The sequence below is a fragment of the Petromyzon marinus genome, chromosome 7 (assembly GCF_048934315.1).
Source record: "Petromyzon marinus isolate PM22_M1 ecotype Great Lakes invasive population chromosome 7, UKy_Petmar_22M1.pri1.0, whole genome shotgun sequence".
Lineage (NCBI taxonomy): Eukaryota > Metazoa > Chordata > Hyperoartia > Petromyzontiformes > Petromyzontidae > Petromyzon > Petromyzon marinus.
In genome coordinates, this window is record NC_133673.1 from 11,475,409 (window position 1) to 11,492,454 (window position 17,046).

The 17,046-nt window shown below is 48.0% G+C and overlaps 2 protein-coding genes across 3 annotated transcripts in view; one reads left to right on the top strand and one right to left on the bottom strand.

Annotated features, from left to right (window-relative positions):
* The window catches only part of LOC116939975 (switch-associated protein 70-like), a 29,179-nt gene extending 23,445 nt beyond the window's left edge, over nt 1-5,734 (top strand). The window contains exons 8-12 of the mRNA XM_032949105.2: nt 225-332; nt 1,589-1,755; nt 1,876-2,074; nt 3,152-3,257; nt 4,262-5,734. Of these exons, the coding sequence (XP_032804996.2) occupies nt 225-332; nt 1,589-1,755; nt 1,876-2,074; nt 3,152-3,257; nt 4,262-4,413 (732 nt within the window). The 3' untranslated portion in view covers nt 4,414-5,734. The remainder of the gene's footprint in view (nt 1-224; nt 333-1,588; nt 1,756-1,875; nt 2,075-3,151; nt 3,258-4,261) is intronic.
* Nucleotides 5,735-7,701: 1,967 nt separating this feature from the next.
* The window catches only part of LOC116939976 (uncharacterized), a 57,437-nt gene continuing 48,092 nt past the window's right edge, over nt 7,702-17,046 (bottom strand). For both annotated transcript variants that reach the window (XM_076065379.1, XM_032949106.2), the window contains exon 14: nt 7,702-14,517. In XM_076065379.1, coding sequence (XP_075921494.1) covers nt 12,506-14,517 — 2,012 coding nt within the window. In that variant the 3' untranslated portion in view covers nt 7,702-12,505. The remainder of the gene's footprint in view (nt 14,518-17,046) is intronic.

Below are 17,046 nucleotides of genomic sequence, written 5' to 3' on the forward strand. Positions count from 1 at the left end.
CGGGGGTAAAAATTTGCATGCCCCTCACACTGATATTTCATAACTGAAAGGAACCAATTAGACTCAATAAAATCCACTGACTCAGACAGAAGGAGTTGCAGGCTATCCAATGAGCACGGTTGGAAAATGTACGGTGCGAAAGACGTTCAACGTACATACATAAATACAATTTTAAGAACACGGACTAAATCCATACCGCCACGCGCGTGCGCGACGGGTGACAGGAGCGACTGGAGGCGGAGGAGCGTGCGACGCAGGCGGAGAGCAAGCGGATGCGCTCGCAAGAGGAGATGCAGGAGCACTACAAGCGGGAGCTGGAGCGCGAGAAACTGGTTTGTGCCGTTCACTTAATTCACGGCCTCGCTCTGCCTCGTGGCACTTGTCGAACAAAGACGGTGGTCATCGCATCGCGCGTCGCTTTTAGACGCGCTTCTGCGGCTGTCTGGAACGCTCTTCCTTCCGATATGGGGAAGCCACTGGGAGTTATGCACTTTTAAATCTCGATTTAAAACTGCTTTTTGTGTTTAGTTTGTTGTCCTTCCCCCGCCGTACCCTCCGATAAGCACGGTTGGCTACGTACTGTGCAAAAGAAGTTCAACATACATCATAAAGTTACCAGTGCCGTGCTCGAAGAGACAGCGGACATGTATTGGTGCGTCGATTTGTTGGTTGAATGAATTTTTACGCTTGCAATGCGTGCGGCAGAGCGGTGATCGTGAGCATTAATTCGTTTAGATTTTTTTTGTACAGATTATATGCAAGTGATGTGCATCTGTTGCCTTTAGGCTAATTAATGGTAAATAAAACAGTATGGTAGAAACCAGACAAATAAGAAACAATGCAAATGAGATGATGAATATAACAAAAGTAGATTCCTAAATTTAACCATAACCCCAAATCATGACCCCCCAGGATCACAAATCGTTGCGAGGGTGATTGTTATATGCCGTGTAATGATACAGCAATTATTGGCTTACGAAACAGAATCGGTTATTTGTATTAGTTGTATGTGATTGGTTCACATGATCCCTGCAGCTAAGCCGGATTTCGCCTGGACAATGTTTTGCACCGGCAACCACCTGTACAATACAGGAGTCGCATAAGCTGCTGTGGGACTGCATTGTCAGCAGAGGGACAGTACAGTGAAATACATTTTTTTTTACTGTACCATGATCTAACGTCGATGTACCCCACAATCACCACCCTGTACTGACGTGGTGAAATATGGTCAAATATCCCCCACGACCTACAGGGCATAGGGAGGCCCTCGTGAGTGGTGGATTGACAAACGGGCTGTACATGTTCATGCATATGTCCATGTACATTTATTAAATTGCCACGAGTTGATGTATGTTTAAGTAATAGTGAAAATGAATGGACTTTAGTGACAAATTCAAGTGTGCATCTCAGCTGCTGTTCTCAATGACTTGGCCATAGCCATGGGGAGAAAAGAAACAACTCCCCATTGTGCACGGAGCAGTACGGAGCCACAACAATCCCCTTCTTTCCTACGGTGGGGTGACGAGCGACGAAACCAACGCTGGCCCTCCCCCCCCCCCACCCCCACCCCCACCTCTCGCACGAACAGGCGCGCGTCGACATGGAGGAGCAGATTGCGCAGAAGACGGCCGAATCGCATTACTACCAGAGGCGCATCCGCGAGTTGGAGGAGATGTACGACCAGCTGTGCGCCGCGCTGGAGGTGGAGAAACGTGCCAAGCTGGAGGAGGAACAGGCGCGATTACACCAGGCCAGGTCCGGCGGTGGCGATCGCGTTACCGGCAGCGCGGCGATCGCGTTGCCCGCACGCGCGGCTCGTCGTATTGCCGACCCTAGCAGCCTTTTTGAAATAGACGCGTGAACACCCGCATGCAGGCTGCTCGAGGAGGAGGGGTTGAAGCGGCGGGAGCTGGAGCAGCTGAGGCAGGAGCAGACGCAGCTCATCGTGGAGGCGCGCGAGGAGCGGCGGGTGCTGGAGCAGGAGCGCAACGACACGGAGCTGGCGCTGCGCTCGGTGGTCGTGCATCTGGAGCAGCTGGAGCAAGACCGACGCGAAGCCGTGGAGAAGTACGAGGCGAGTGCCGTCGCTCGCACCGATCCCCCTGCGCCTTCCCAAGGCCATTTGCCCGCCGGTCGCCGCTTTTGTCCGACTTGAGGCGCCGCTCTGTTGTCTCCTGGCCGGCCGAGTCGCCCCCTGGTAAAGAGCGCTGCGTAGCTCAGTGGGCTCTGCTCGGGAAATAGGCTTCTGACTGAATCCGAAGTGGATTTTGGCAACCTTGAAGCGATTCGTAAAAGCGGTTCATGAAACGGGGACCACCTTGGATGTGGCGCCGGGTGGCTCGGTGGGCGGGCGGTGCTCTGAGGGGGCACTGCTCCGGGAATTTAATCCGGGTTTCAGCCACCTGTCTCAGCCAGGTTAGCAATGACCAGTGGTTCTTAATCTGGGGTGCACGCACCCGCAAGGCGTGCAAGATGCCCTTTCTGGGGGTGCGAGACATGGCCACATTTTTTTAGAGGGTAAATCATCGAAACACAAATTAAGTACGGGCACATAAGTACAACTACTTTGTTTAATCAAACCATATGTATTTATTAACATACATCTTTTTACGATTTAGAACCAAAGGGGTGTAAGACTTCAGGAACAGTTAAGGAAATAACCACTGCCAATGACTATAAAAAAACCCATATTTGGGTTTTCACGAAATTTGGCAAATATACAAGCTCTGAGAATTAAAGTGTTATACTTTGCACATGGTACAAAGTATAGCACTATTAAGAGTGGATAAGAGATCATTTGACAGAATCTGAGATGTAGTTCTAGAGTGTATCCTTCTGCAAAATATACTCTTGCCAATATCATTTTAACTTATACAAGCTTATATTATCCTGAAGGGAGTTTACTAAAACCAAGGGATTAACACAGGTACAGCAGATACCCAGCTGACATAATTTGCACAGCAATTACAGATGCACCGAGGAGGTTTTTTTTTTTTACAACTTTATTAGGAACCCATTAGTCTCATCAACGCCATTTATGTTGGTTTGTTTATCAAGCCAAAGTGTAGCATTGAAGCTATTTTGGTGTGTCCTCATATGAAAGCAAATATTGCCATTTACCATGGCGTTTGGGGGGGGTGTGGTTTTTCAGCTGGCCTCCACGCGGCTGGAGAATGCTCGCGGCAACGCCAAGAGCTGGCGGGAGCGCGTGATGGAGCAGGAACGCCAGATCGGGCTTCTCCGCCCCATCCAGCCGGGTGAGTGGCCGTGAAGTCCCACCATTTTATTCATCATCATCATTGTCGTCATCGTCAGCCACGGTCAGTCCACTGCTGGATGATGGCCTCGCCAATCTGCCGAGGCTACCCCATCGTGGTCGTACGTTGATTTCATCGCTCCGTCTCCCTGGCGGATGTACTCCTTCCTCTCTCTTGCAGGGTGGCGATCCATTTATAGATGATCCAGTGATATCCAATTACCCTCGGTTTTTTCACACTCAAAAGGCGGGTTGCACTTAAGAAGCTTTTAAGAGGGTTAACATTTTAATGTGTGTGAGATTGGTGAGGAGGATTTGAAAATAACTGTTGTTTTCCCTATGGTGTATCTTTATTGGTTTCGTTGAGGTATCTATTAAAAATGGATTGCCCTGTATTGTTCGGTATAATTTGTATAAAAGAGCTGCACTGCTGTGAATGTGAAATAAAATGAAAAATTTGTGGCCACGAAAGCATCACATTCTATTATATCCTCCCTGTCAAGACCCGTAAATGTTTTATCTTTTTACATTACGTACCGGATTCATATTTATTACGAAAAGTTCAATGTAAAGACCTATCTCTGCAGTGAGCTATCTGTCCTTCCACCACACCTCCGATTAGCACGGTTGGCTATGTACGGTGCGAAAGAAATTCAACATACATTCATTCAAATATAAACAAAAATAGGAGACATTGGCCAAGCAACCTCAGCAGGACTCGCCTAAAAGCAAGGAGGCTTGAGACTCAGTGAGGCTGTCATGGGTTCATACAGTAAAACGTCGCATATCTGACCCGCTGGGGATATGCAACAAAGGTCGGATACGTGAACATCTAAATAAAAAAAAAGGATACTTGCACTTCACACAAACAACTACACTCCTTGTGGGCAGTTAATTTGGCCAAGCGTGGATATGTCACAGTCAGATATTAAGTGACTTATTGTTAACTTATGGACTTTGGCAAACAACTGCTAACATGCCGCACATTTCTCTGTCCTCGTGCAGGGCACAAGGACGTGGCGATGAGCTCGCACCGGGGCCTGGGCGCATTCCCACCGCAGAAGGCTCCCAGGGAGACGCCAAGGAAGAAGGCGGAGGATCAGCAGGTCGCCGACGGCATGTCGGCGCTGCATGTGGGATCCGGCAAAGCGCCGTGACGTCGTGTGGCCCCGTTCCCGATGAGCACGTGCGTGACCGTGCCGGCGGGGGGGTGGGGGTATGGGCTCTCCGATGTGGTGTGTCTGGTTGGTTTTGGCACGTCGTGTTCGGCACGGTGTTACGACATTTCGCTCAACGTGCTGGAAGCTTCTTCGGGAAATTAAGTTCCGGAAAGAAGCTTGTCGGCAAATAAACAGAAACGTCGGACATCGTGCGGAGCAACACGCTAGATAGTTATTTTCCAGCGCAACCGCAAAAACGTGTACGGAGTGGATATAGGCTCGTCTAGAGCTACTGGCCTCTTGTGTGGTTCAAGATGAGTTTCAAAAAATTAATTCTTTAGACATGTAAGTTTGCAACTCTTCACCGATTAATATAGATTACGGTATTCCCTCGTTATTTACGAGGGATACTTTCCGCAGATGCTCGTGAATATAATATTTGCGGATGATATTGGCCGACGAAAACATATTGTAACTTTATCTTATGTAACTTTCTCACATTACATTCTCTCTCATCACTTTATCGCTCATCAATGAATCATTTCATCACTTTATCTCTCTCGATGCAGTCGTGTAGAATTTCAATGTGCAGATGGACAAAATCGCGGATAGCAAAATTCATGAACAACGAGAGAATACTGTATTAAGCTCAACACAAGCATTGACTCGCGTGTGAAAACCATCTATCTAGCATTTATGATGTGCAAGTGATGTGTACCATTGTTAAATTTAGGCTAATGGGGCAAACGAAACTGAAAACGAGACGGTCAAAACCAGACGACAAAAATCTATTCTTGAATTGAATCGTGAACCAGAATCCTAACAATTTATCAAGTCGCTGGAGGTTTGGAGGAAGGGGGAGGGAGAGGGTGAATAATTACACACCTAGACAACATCAGGTTCGGCTTCAGTTATTTATGTTCACGGATGCTGTTGAGTTGACTGCCGAGAAGCGTTGGTACTTTTTTGATAGATATGTCTGAACTGTGCTTAACATTTCATGCCGTCTGCACGCATTTAATTACTTGTGGTCCAACTGTAATTCCCCAGTGTCTCGTTACATTTGTCCTTCACGTGAAATGATTACTTTTATGAGAATTATAATTTGTGATCGGTTTTCGTGGTACGTGTAGGATTTAATTTAGTTACTCAAATTTTTTTTAGACATATAAAACAAGCTGCCACGTTGGTCTGGAGGTTATATAGAGGTGTCATTTAATACATATTTCAACAGTCTTTTTTGTGAATGTTTTGTTTTTGTCCCTATGTACTCCAATGATGTATATGTACATTAAAGTTGTTTTTTTTAGTTTTAAAATCATGCGTCTGCTTGTGTGATGCCTTAATAGTGGTGAGCGGTCGGTGTGCGATGGTTAGCGCACCGCGCTACACACCCAGCGACCCGAGTTCGATTGCAGCTCACAGCCCAACCTTGGCGATACATACTTGAACCAGTCCAAGGGATCCCCCCCCAGTCAATGTGTACCTGGTGCAGTGTGTATAAAACATCAGCACTGGGAAGACATCGGCGGCCGCGCGTCACGCCGGTCACCCACCTCCCTCTTCTGCCGTGTTGGCCTTCATAGGTTGCTACTCGCCAACAGCACTTGCCCCAACAGTCTCTTAAGACTATGGGGGGAGGGAGGCGGGGGGGGGAAATCTTGCCTTGGTATTTTCTTAAAAACTGCTCTCTTAATATCACTTGCCCCCAAAACTCCTTCTTGCTATCGACAAAACCTGCGTGGTGTGAGGGTGGCAAGAAGTGGAGTTTGACATTTCCCTGTAAGACGGGGGGGGGGGGTGGGGGGTGTTGCGCCATCTCCTGCACACATTCCGCGGTGGATGTTAACAAAACAAAACCAATTCGTACCGCAAGTGCTGTAGGCCTCCCACCCCCATTGTGCGCTGCTGCCCGGGTCCAAATTCCAAGTGACGCAGTCGGTCATGTACAGCGTTGGGGATGCTTTGTGCGTGCGAGCGTCTCTTACTCTGGGAGCGGCTTTGTGGCAACCTCATTGTGTAACATGCGCGACGGATATATATACACACACAGACAAAGAGCCTCTTAACAGACTTCTGGGGCAAGTGCTGTCAGGGTAGCAGTGATGAAGGCCGGCACTGTGGTACGCGAGTAGGTGGGTCGCACACATCACGCCCGGCCGCCTTTGTCTCCCCAGTGGCGATGTTTACTACACACCGCACCAGGTACTCATTTTCGGCTGAGTCGACCTAGGGGAGGTCCAGGACAAGGTTCTGATGATCGTCACCGGTGTTGGCCGTGAGTGGGAATCGAACCCGGGTCGCCAGGTTCAGTAGCGCAGCGCTCTAACCGCTACGCTACCGCTCCCCACCACTTCATACGCACACAGATTCCCACTATATAGCCTTTACAGACTTGGGTGCTGTTAGCGAGCACCTGTTAAGGCCGGAACGGCACACGAGGGGCTGGGTGGCCAGCACCACGCCTGACTATATACACACACACAAACGAGTTATGTGCCGTTTAAATTCCAACTTTTATCTCGTGGCCTGTATGAAATGTCAGGTTCATTGCCGGCAATTGCGTGATTTTTCTTTTGAGTGGAAAATGAGGAAAGGTGGCGGGGGGGGGGGATCTTGGGGAGTGCTGAGCCCCCCCCGACTAATAAGCATCCTGTTGCCCAGTCTTCTAAACTCTTAAGTCAAGGGTGAGGTTGACACGGCCGTTTCTAGCACTAGAGCAGTGATAAGACATCAGCAGTGCGAGGGCCGCCACACATTTGGGACCATTTGAGTGGCTTGCGACACCTCATTGTGGAAAATGCGCCACACAGATACACACAAACAGGTTACGTGCTGACAGCAGCAGCAGCAGCAGCACGATGATGATGATGATGGCGGGGTGGTTTTCACTCTTTGTGTATTGTGAGGGGGGGGGGGGGGGTCGCCACTGGCTCCCGGGCCTTAAAAGAACCACCGAACGAGAGCCAAATTCATGACAGTCAAATATAGAGCCCACCGGTTGGTTATTGTTTCCGTGTTCGGTGTAATGTTTGTTTAACGCTGCCCTGTGGGCTCCCCCCCCCCACGCCTCTGTCTTACACAAGGTCACGCCGAAGGTTTTGGTTTGATATCCTTCCGTCCTACCTCTGAAAGAAACGACACCCTGGACGAGCGAACCGAACGCACGACACTCCAAGCTGTCAACAAGACAGAGATTTGTCCGTCTGACCTCAACAGACTCGTTGGTGGCATGTTCACCAACAAGCATGTGTGGTTAATGTAGACACGATTCCTTGCAAAAGGTTTAAGTTTGGTGTTTTATTGCCAGAAAGGGTAAAACCTATTCCTATATTTTGATATACTGGGCCAGGGAGGGTCCCAGGATGTAGCTCGTTCAGCATTGTTCCACAAGCACCACCACCATCGACTCGCACGCCTTGTCACGTTCAGCCAGAGGCGATGCCACAATGGGGTTTTTTGGGGGGGTTTAGATCGCGTAAATATGAATGTGTCGTGAACCTGCCACCACCCGACACAGCCAATTAGTCAAATTTGTCACGTAAACAAAAAGTGCCAGTTTAACACGTAGGCTTTCGCGACCAATATTATTCATAATAAAGGTTTTTGGGTTAGATCGCGTTATTTATAAATGTGTCGCAACTCTCTACCACCCGACACGGCCAATCAGTAAAAAAAAGTGTCACGCTGACAAACGACAAAAAAGTGCCAATTAGTTTCTACTTCAGCACACCGGTGTGCTGGGAGAGTAAACTCACAATATTGACAATTTGAGTACGACGTTTCGCTGGCGATTTGCTGGAATTGTGAAGAAGCCTTCATGTTTTCGGTCTGCGTGTTACACGTGCAAAACGTAATGGTCGCGTGTGAGGTGGGGTCAAGTGTGGGTACTCCCACCTCGTCTAAGACGTATATCCAGCATGGAAGAGTAGACCAATTAACTTATCAATTCAGAGAAGCTCCTTGTGCCAGCAGTGACGTACGCAAGCAGTTGCAGGGTCGCACCTTTGTCTTTTACGCTTCGCCCTCAAGGCAGCTACACTACTTTACACATGCAAACAGCATTCCTCAAGCAAAATTATTCAGGGCGCTGTGGTGGCGAGATGTTAACTACCTCGCCTGGTGTACAGGAGGTCGTGGGTTCGATCCCGACCCTGACGCCTGCTGTAGATTTGGGGTTCGCGTGTCTCTCTCCCCGCGGTCGCGTAGATTGTTCTCAGAGTCCCCCGGTTTTACCCTCCACATATAGAATCCACATGCGTTTAGAGTTTGTGGCTGCTATACATTTGCACTTGATACGCCACTTCATTGGGCTATCATTTGTGGCCAGGTCGCTTCTAACAAATAATTACATCGCCCAGTGGTTCCTTACCTGGTAAAAAAATAAAGTTTAGTTTAAATAGTTCAGACATATTCTTTGTTTTTTTCGGTAAAGTCACGTAGGTAAAAAAATAAATAATTTAGTTGTTTTTCATTTATTTATCTTTTATTTTTTACCTACGTGACTTTAGCGAAAAAAACAGAGTATGAATCGTTGCAGTCACGAAAGCTTCAAATCTAGTTCAGACACTTGAAGATCAAATGCATCTGCTTCGAGTCCTACCCCGTAAGCTACAGCGCCTCCACGTGGCAAGATCATGATTTGTTAGTTTAACACGTAGCACGCTTTCGCGACCAATATTATTCATAATAAAGGTTTTTGGGTTAGATCGCATTAATTATAAATGTGTCGTAACCCTCCACCACCCGACACGGCCAATCAGCAAAAAAAGTGTCACGTTGACAAAAGACAATTAGTTCACTACTTTAGCCCACCGGTGTGTTGAAGAGTGAATCCACAACACTTACAGTTTGAGTACGACGTTTCGCTGGTAATTACATCCAGCATCATCGGGCAATTCGCCAGAATGGTAAAGCCCTCGCTTGCTCCCGGTCTTAAATAGAGCAGCAGGGTGACGTCATCATTTAACTAATTTCAGGTGCAGTGATTTGAGGTGGGGGGGGTATTGTAATTATGTAATCGATTAGTAATCAGTCAATGGTTATGATTAGTAATGAGTTGTAGATTAGTAATTAGTTGTAATGTGTGTTAGTGATTATATGATATGTTAGTAATCCGTTAATTAGTATGTGTTTCCCCTATAAGGAATTGTAATATGTATTATTTAATAATACAGAAGGTGTATATCGGATTAATTGTTTATGTGGCAGATGCTATATTGGACAGACGGGACGTAACATCAGCGTAAGACTAAAAGAACATCAAAGAAATATTAAATTATCTCAAACACAACTGTCGGCAGTGGCAGAACATGCTTGTCAACAAGGACACTCAATTGATTTTGATAACGTTGAAGTGTTGTGTAAAACTAATTATTACTTGCAAAGACTAATTAGAGAATCCATTGAAATTGAGAGGAATAGAAATAACTTTAATCGCTCTGACAGCTATAGGCTTAGTGCGTCCTGGAAGCGTATTATTAAATAATACATATTACAATTCCTTATAGGGGAAACACATACTAATTAACGGATTACTAACATAGCATATAATCACTAACACACATTACAACTAATTACTAATCTACAACTCATTACTAATCATAACCATTGACTGATTACTAATCGATTACATAATTACAATACTCCCCCCCCTCCACCTCAAATCACTGCACCTGAAATGAGTTAAATGATGACGTCACCCTGCTGCTCTATTTAAGACCGAGAGCAAGCGAGGGCTTTACCATTCTGGCGAATTGCCCGATGATGCTGGATGTAATTACCAGCGAAACGTCGTACTCAAACTGTAAATGTTGTGGATTCACTCTTCAACACACCGGTGGGCTAAAGTAGTGAATTATTTGTCTTTTGTCAACGTGACACTTTTTTTGCTGATTGGCCGTGTCGGGTGGTGGAGGGTTACGACACATTTATCAATAACGCGATCTAACCCAAAAACCTTTATTATGAATCATGATTTGTTGTCTGCTTAATTCTATTGCATTTCGCAGAAGTATGTTCAAGAGTCCAATGCCACTGTCGAGGTCTGTTCGCCACGAGAGGGCTTTGGGAAAGAGCGCGTGCAGTTTTGCTCCTCCTCCATCATTACCGCACGACGATCAGTTGTGCAACGCTGCCGCCTTACCCGGATATATTTTATTGGGCGTGTGGAGCAATTTTGAGGAATACACGTGGGTTAAATTGTACGTATATCGTGTACTTTTTTAAAATCCATATTGTGCAGCGGGGTGTTTGTTGAGCCTAGCATACACCGTTGATTGAGTGTGCTTAAACTACATGTATTTTTGCACGGATATTTGATTTGTAACAAATCACGCAGTGACATATAAAGTGGTTATTAAAGTAGATTTACTGCATGCCCGCTCTATCGCTTGCAATGAGTGTGAATCATGGAATTGTAGATCCGTACTTACATCAGTGCCGAGTGTTATCTTAACAGTGGATTGACTAGCAGCTGTAAATTATAATTATTATTAGCTCATGCTCTGCTAAATTAGTTTATGCAAGGGGTCTGATGTCCCAGAAGATCCGGATTCTGCTCTGGTGCCTCGAAGCCTGCCTGGAGCTACAATATATTTCCAGTATTGTTTAGCCTAAAGTCCAAATAATCTGTGGCCAGTTGGATATAACGCCTTAATTCCCTGAGCTGCTATTTAAATCCGTGTCAAGGGAAATGTTACTTCAGATGTTTTATGCAATTGTGGCTCAAAAATGGAGTGTCATATTTTGCAAAATAACATTTCGCAATTCAGAAACAATGAAGATGTCTCACTGCTGATGAGACCCAGAAGGTTAAAACCGGTCAAGAGAGTTTGCTTGCTTTAAAACATTTGCTGATGGTAATCTTGACGGACTCAAACACAATTGTAATTGTACACGCTTTATATTTTAACAATTATGAAGGTTGCACATAGGCTTGATAGAAAAAAAAACATTCTTGTTGAATATTCTAGACATCTCTTTTGAAATGGAACACGTCCGATGATGGAAATGTATCCAACAGTTTGGAAAAAAAACCCTGGAGTAACTGATAACCATTAACGAGAGTCAAACGTAGCGACGGTAATACGTACAATCAACTTATTATTTTGCAAAAATAAATTCAGCCACTGCTGCACCGTAAATGATGTGCAAGTTAGAAACTTTAGCAGAAAGTGACACAATTGTTATCATTTGCATATAGTATTATACAATAAATACAGTTTATGCACAATTCCAGTGTACACAGGTAGTACGTGAAAAATACAATCTTTTTACACCCATTCCAAAATTTAAAACAATGATTATTTTAGAGTTTAAAAAGTGTTTTTTCTCTCTCCAAAACAGACCACAGGTTAACTATAATGTAAACAAAATGCAAATTTTTACATTTTATTTCCAACATTTTACAAAAGTATTTAAAAATAAACTCTTCAATTTACACGTGTTACCCGCGTTTCACACGTGACATTCACGTGTCCAGATAAAAATTTAAAACACGGGTTAATTTCGGAGTCTCTTTTCTTAATCCCAAGTTAGTCAGGGACACCAGGCTTCGTGGGATATTTAACACTTTCGTGATGACGTCATAGACCCCCACCCTCTCCCTCCAATCGCTGCGTTTGTCGTTCCAAGCGAATGAGTCACCGCGAATTTGAATTTAAAAAACCCCCACCATTGTTATCCGCAGCAGAGCCAAACGAACTGATATCTGAAGCAGCAGAAATCCCTCAGCACAAAGTCACTTTCAAACAGACCACAGGGCAGCCACAACTTCTGCAAGGCACATACACACAGGAGGGTTGCCACCTATCCTGGTTTTCCTGTCCTGGTTTTCCCAGGACATCCTCTTACTGAGGTAGTCGTCTTGGGAAATCGGGCAAAGTCTTCAGCTGTGTAATAATGCACCACTCAAGACAATGCATTTATGTATTATAGTTCTCCCTTTCGGTATTGAGAAAAACCACCCCCTTCCTATGGTATGTACCAGTTTTCTTTTTGTACCTCAAAAAGGTGGCGACTCTTGCCGCAAACGTTGCTTTAACAAAACAAAAACACCTCTACCGCGGGCAAACTGCACGTCGTCGCTCTATATCAGCAGGGATTCAACAGAGCCCGCGGACTTGACGGCGATCGGCTCTGCCGAGTTACGGGCAGGCACGGCCTTTCTTTGTGCCGGGCCGCGTCGACCCTGCTCGTGCGCCCAAGGCAACGGCGGTGGCCTCTGCGGGCTTGGCGGAGGCTGGTAGAACCCCGCGCCGCCACCGCCGCCCCCCCATGCCCGCTGATCGACGCCGGGAGACCGCGGGGCGTCGGCGAGACGCGGCCGCTGGCCCCGGGCGCCGTGAGCGACGAGCGGCTGCTGCTGCTGCTGCTGCTGCGGCTGCGGCTGGTGGAACATGGGCGGCCCCCCGGTCGGGGAGCGTGCCGCCATGTGCCGTGAGTACCGGAGAGACGGGGGTTGACGATTGTCCGCGAGTGTGCCCGCCGGTGGCAGGGGAAATTCCCGTGGCGATCGTGACGCCGACGCCGCCGCCGCTGCCATGTACGAGGAGATGTTGTCCTGCTTGGACTGGCGAGTTCCCCCCACGGCTACGGCGGCGGAGGTGACGGTCGAATCCGAAGGCGGTGGCGGCGCCAGATCCCGCGGTATCGCCTCCTTGGTGTGGTAACCCGGCGGTGTTTGGTAGATCGGCAGTTGCCGCCCTTGGGGCCGCAGGTTGGATGTGGAGCCCGCAGGGGTAATGATGTCGGCGTGGTTGTAGGGTACCTGATTGGCTGCGCCTTGCACGCCTCGCGCGTCCTTATATGCCGGCGGATGTCTGACAGATGTCTGTGGATTGTGGTATTGGGGGTATTGGTGATGTTGGTGTGGATAGGAAGGAGGCGGTCTGCTGGTTCGCTGGTTACCTGCCAGGGTGCTGTCTGGGTATTCAGCGTAAGCTGTTTTCCCATACATTCCAGGTGACCTGGGGCTCGAAGGACCATTTGAAATCACCTGTGGCCTTTGCAAGGGGCCCTCCTGATGAACGGCTAAATTACTATTTGAATTCCACTGAGCTCCTGGGAGAGTTAAGTCGCCCGAGGCTAACCGTGGACTCGTTGGCATGTTCTCACTGCCTGCGAAGGGTGCTTTCTCATACGGCGGTGGCTGCCTCCTGCGAGAACTCCCTGGGAAGAGGTCATCCCCATTCTGCATCCACGTGTTACGCGGAGCGTGATGATTTTCAGGACTGGCATCCACGGGCTGGGCCTCTCTCCCGTAATGTCCAGACAGCCGGTTCTCTTTCCTGTCTCCTTCTCCCTCGTGTAGGTCATCGTTCACGGACCAATCGCTGGAGTAAATGCGCGCTCGCCGCTTGTCTATAACGGCCGCCTCGCCCTCCGTCAAATTGTCGTAATAGGAGACGTTATCCTTGCGCTGCTCCTTCTGCCGACGGATTGAGTCGACGGACACCACCGCCCTGGGGTGCAGGGGCTGCCTCGCGGTGGACGCGCCGCCACCGGCAGGCGGCCTCCCGTTCACGACCGCGCCGTTCTCCGGCCCGGAGCGCGCCCCAGGACCTCGCGTGCCGGCGCTTCCGGCCACGGGCTTCTTCCAGCTGGGGGCAACGAAGTCGGCGTTTTTGGCATCTTGTTCTCCTCCTCCTCCTGCTGCTCCTGGCCCCATATCCTGCGCGCCGTTCTCCCTCTGTGTGGCGCTAGGCTTCCGGCGCCGGAAGGATCGCATGACGAAGCTCTCCGCCGGCTTTTTGGCCGCGGGCTCCGGCGCACGTTCGTCGCTCCGGTCGCGGTTTGTTCTCGACGCCGCCGTGTGCTCCCTGGGTGGCCTGTCGCCCGCCGACGCCTTGTTCGCGGTCGCTTCCTCCGAGGCCTCCTCCTGGCGCTGACCAGGCGGTTTGTTTGGTTTTCCACGCGCGGATTTCTGTTTGCTCAACCTCTTCTCCAAAGGCCCCTCTTTTTGCGCAGAGGGACTGCGGGGCTGTCGAGACGATGCCTTCACGGACTTGCTCTTCCCATTTTCTTCTCGTCTCACCGAGTCGCTCGACGGCTGCGTGCCGTCCTTCTGACGCGACTTAATCGACCCGTCTTCCACTTTACCTGCAAACGATGGTGAGGGCAAAGCAGTTGAGATGATTTGGAGGCTCTTGAATCAATTTTACGTTCGCTTTTACGGCGTGCTTCACAAACAGTGTTATCAGCAAAAAATGTCATGCGGACGTTATATCGTGAATGCTAATTATTTCAGAGATGGCAAATACACCTCAGACAATGGTGTCATATACGTAAATGTTGATTTCATCATGCAGTAGATGAATCGTTCCCATTCAAGAGCAGTTCCATGTTTATTTCGGTTGTACATTTCAAACTACCAATGTCGGTAATCATTATTTTACGAATTAATTGGTTTTTCTCACTTGGGCCACCAGGTCTGTCAACCAAATAGGACTGTGTAGAAATCACTTGTCAACCTCTTCCGAGAAGGGGAAAAATCCTCATTAAAAACATCGCAGAGTCGGACGTACTCGGACAAGATTTTTTTTTTATCCACACCGTGATGATGCCGGTGCGTTCGGTTTCATCGACTTATTCCATCAACGAGCCGTTTCCTAAAACTCTCAATATTTACCTTCAAAATGATTCCCCTAATGTGTTATTTAAATTATTGTTACATTTTAACTTGAGCTTGCCGAATTTGTGGAACTGCCCCTTCACCTCAGCGCAAACCATGGAGCACAATGTCAACGAAACAAAAAAACTAAAAATCATGCACGTTACGTATAAAACATACATTTATGTTAGTTTGTGCCGCCGAAGTAAAACAAAAAAAAACAGCTTGTGAGAAGCGTTTGGGAATACCTTGCGCGCAAAGGACTCCTGCGATTTAAACACTAGTGACCTTGGGGGCGGTCGATCCGCCAACTAGGGGAGCCGGACAAGCCGTCAAGACAGCATGCGAGAAGAGCAAAAAGGGGGAGAAGAGATGCGAGGAGGAGAAAGTCAGCTCGGGCCAAACTCGCGGCGAGGTTCGGACATTGCATGTCCATGAACCCCCCCCCCCCAAGCCACACGGGGGGTGGCGGTTGTGGGGGTGGCGGTTGTGGGGGCGGCGGTTGTGGGGGCGGCGGGGGGGGGAGAAAGACCCACGAGCGTTAGAGGAACGGGAAAGGGAAGAGTGATTTTTGAGAAAGGTTCGTTACCACCAGCCAAAGCTGTAACGTCGGCAGAGAACACGGGGCAGGGTCAAGAGCCTGCTGACTGTTTGTGCAAACAGAAGAAGGGCGCGAGTGAGGTTAATTTTAGACACCGCGAAAGCAAAGCACCGAAGTGACCGGAGTAAAGGTGGCAATGCTTGACGCAAATTCGCAGCATTGAGCTGTTATCGATGCGTGTGTATTAAAGAAAAATAATGCACCCGGTGACCTCGTAATGCTGTCAACCGCCGACGAATGGCGGTTCGTACGACTTGGCATCTTTCCGCCTCGAATGTGAGTTTGACGAAGTGTTCACAAACCACCGGGCGCTGTTGTCCTGCCCCAGAGTGTTACACTGAGAAAACCCTGCAATGGCGTGAACGCATTGTGCTGCCTTCGTGTTTAGGAATGTTACCGCAGTCTATTTCATCATCGCCGCCGTCGTCGTCGTCATCATCGTCATCGTCAGCCACGGTCAATCTAATGGTGGATTAAAGCCTCCCCAAATCGTCGTCACCTCTATCACGTTTCTGCGATGTAACGATCCACCCAAGCACCTGCACATGAGCTGATTTCATCGCTCTATCTCCACGGTGGACGTGCTTCTAATAACCCTACCACCCTCGTCATCAAATATGCTGTTAAACTGAAAAATACACAGAACGTCCACGAAGGTTACCATACACTATTAATGAATGATAATTAGACGGCGGTTTGAGCTGTGCCGTTGAATGTTTGAGTGACGTGAAAGGTGAAGTGCATTCCAAGAGACGAAAAGCTTCCGTGATCTTCAGATCTTCACACTTCACAGTGAGTGTGTGTATAGTTTGCTTGGCCTTGCTGCAACTGCTGTATAATTAGAATTCTTTAAAAATGTATGATAGGATACCTTCGAAAATATTTCATGTGCATCATTCAGTCACAAGGCGGTGTGAAACGATTGCGAAGGCGGGCTACGTTGAGTCTTGTGTTTACGCACCACTGCCAATGCAGTCCAATAGGTAAATTAAACTATAAAACTAAACTATTTAAATTTTTACTAAAACTAAACTAAACAATTTTGTATTTTACCAAGTGTCCTGGCCACAAAAATAGCTCAACGAAGTGGCTTATCACGTGGACATTTATAGAGGCCAAATACATTGGTTCTCAATGTGGAGGGAAAACCGGCAGCAACAGGAGAATAATCCACGCGACCACGGGGAGAGAAAGAGAGAGTCAGACACGCAAACTCTAAATATACAGCAGGCGTCAGGGTCAGGGTCGAACCCACAACCTCCTGCATACCTGCTGATGGAGTTAACGTCTCTCCAGCGCGGCGCCCTAATATATGAATTGACACGTGAACGACTCCTCGAGGGTGGATGTTGGTTTAACGTCAAGCGTGCGAGTGAGCGAGAGAGCGAGCGTGAAGGAATGGAAGGTGGCGTGATGG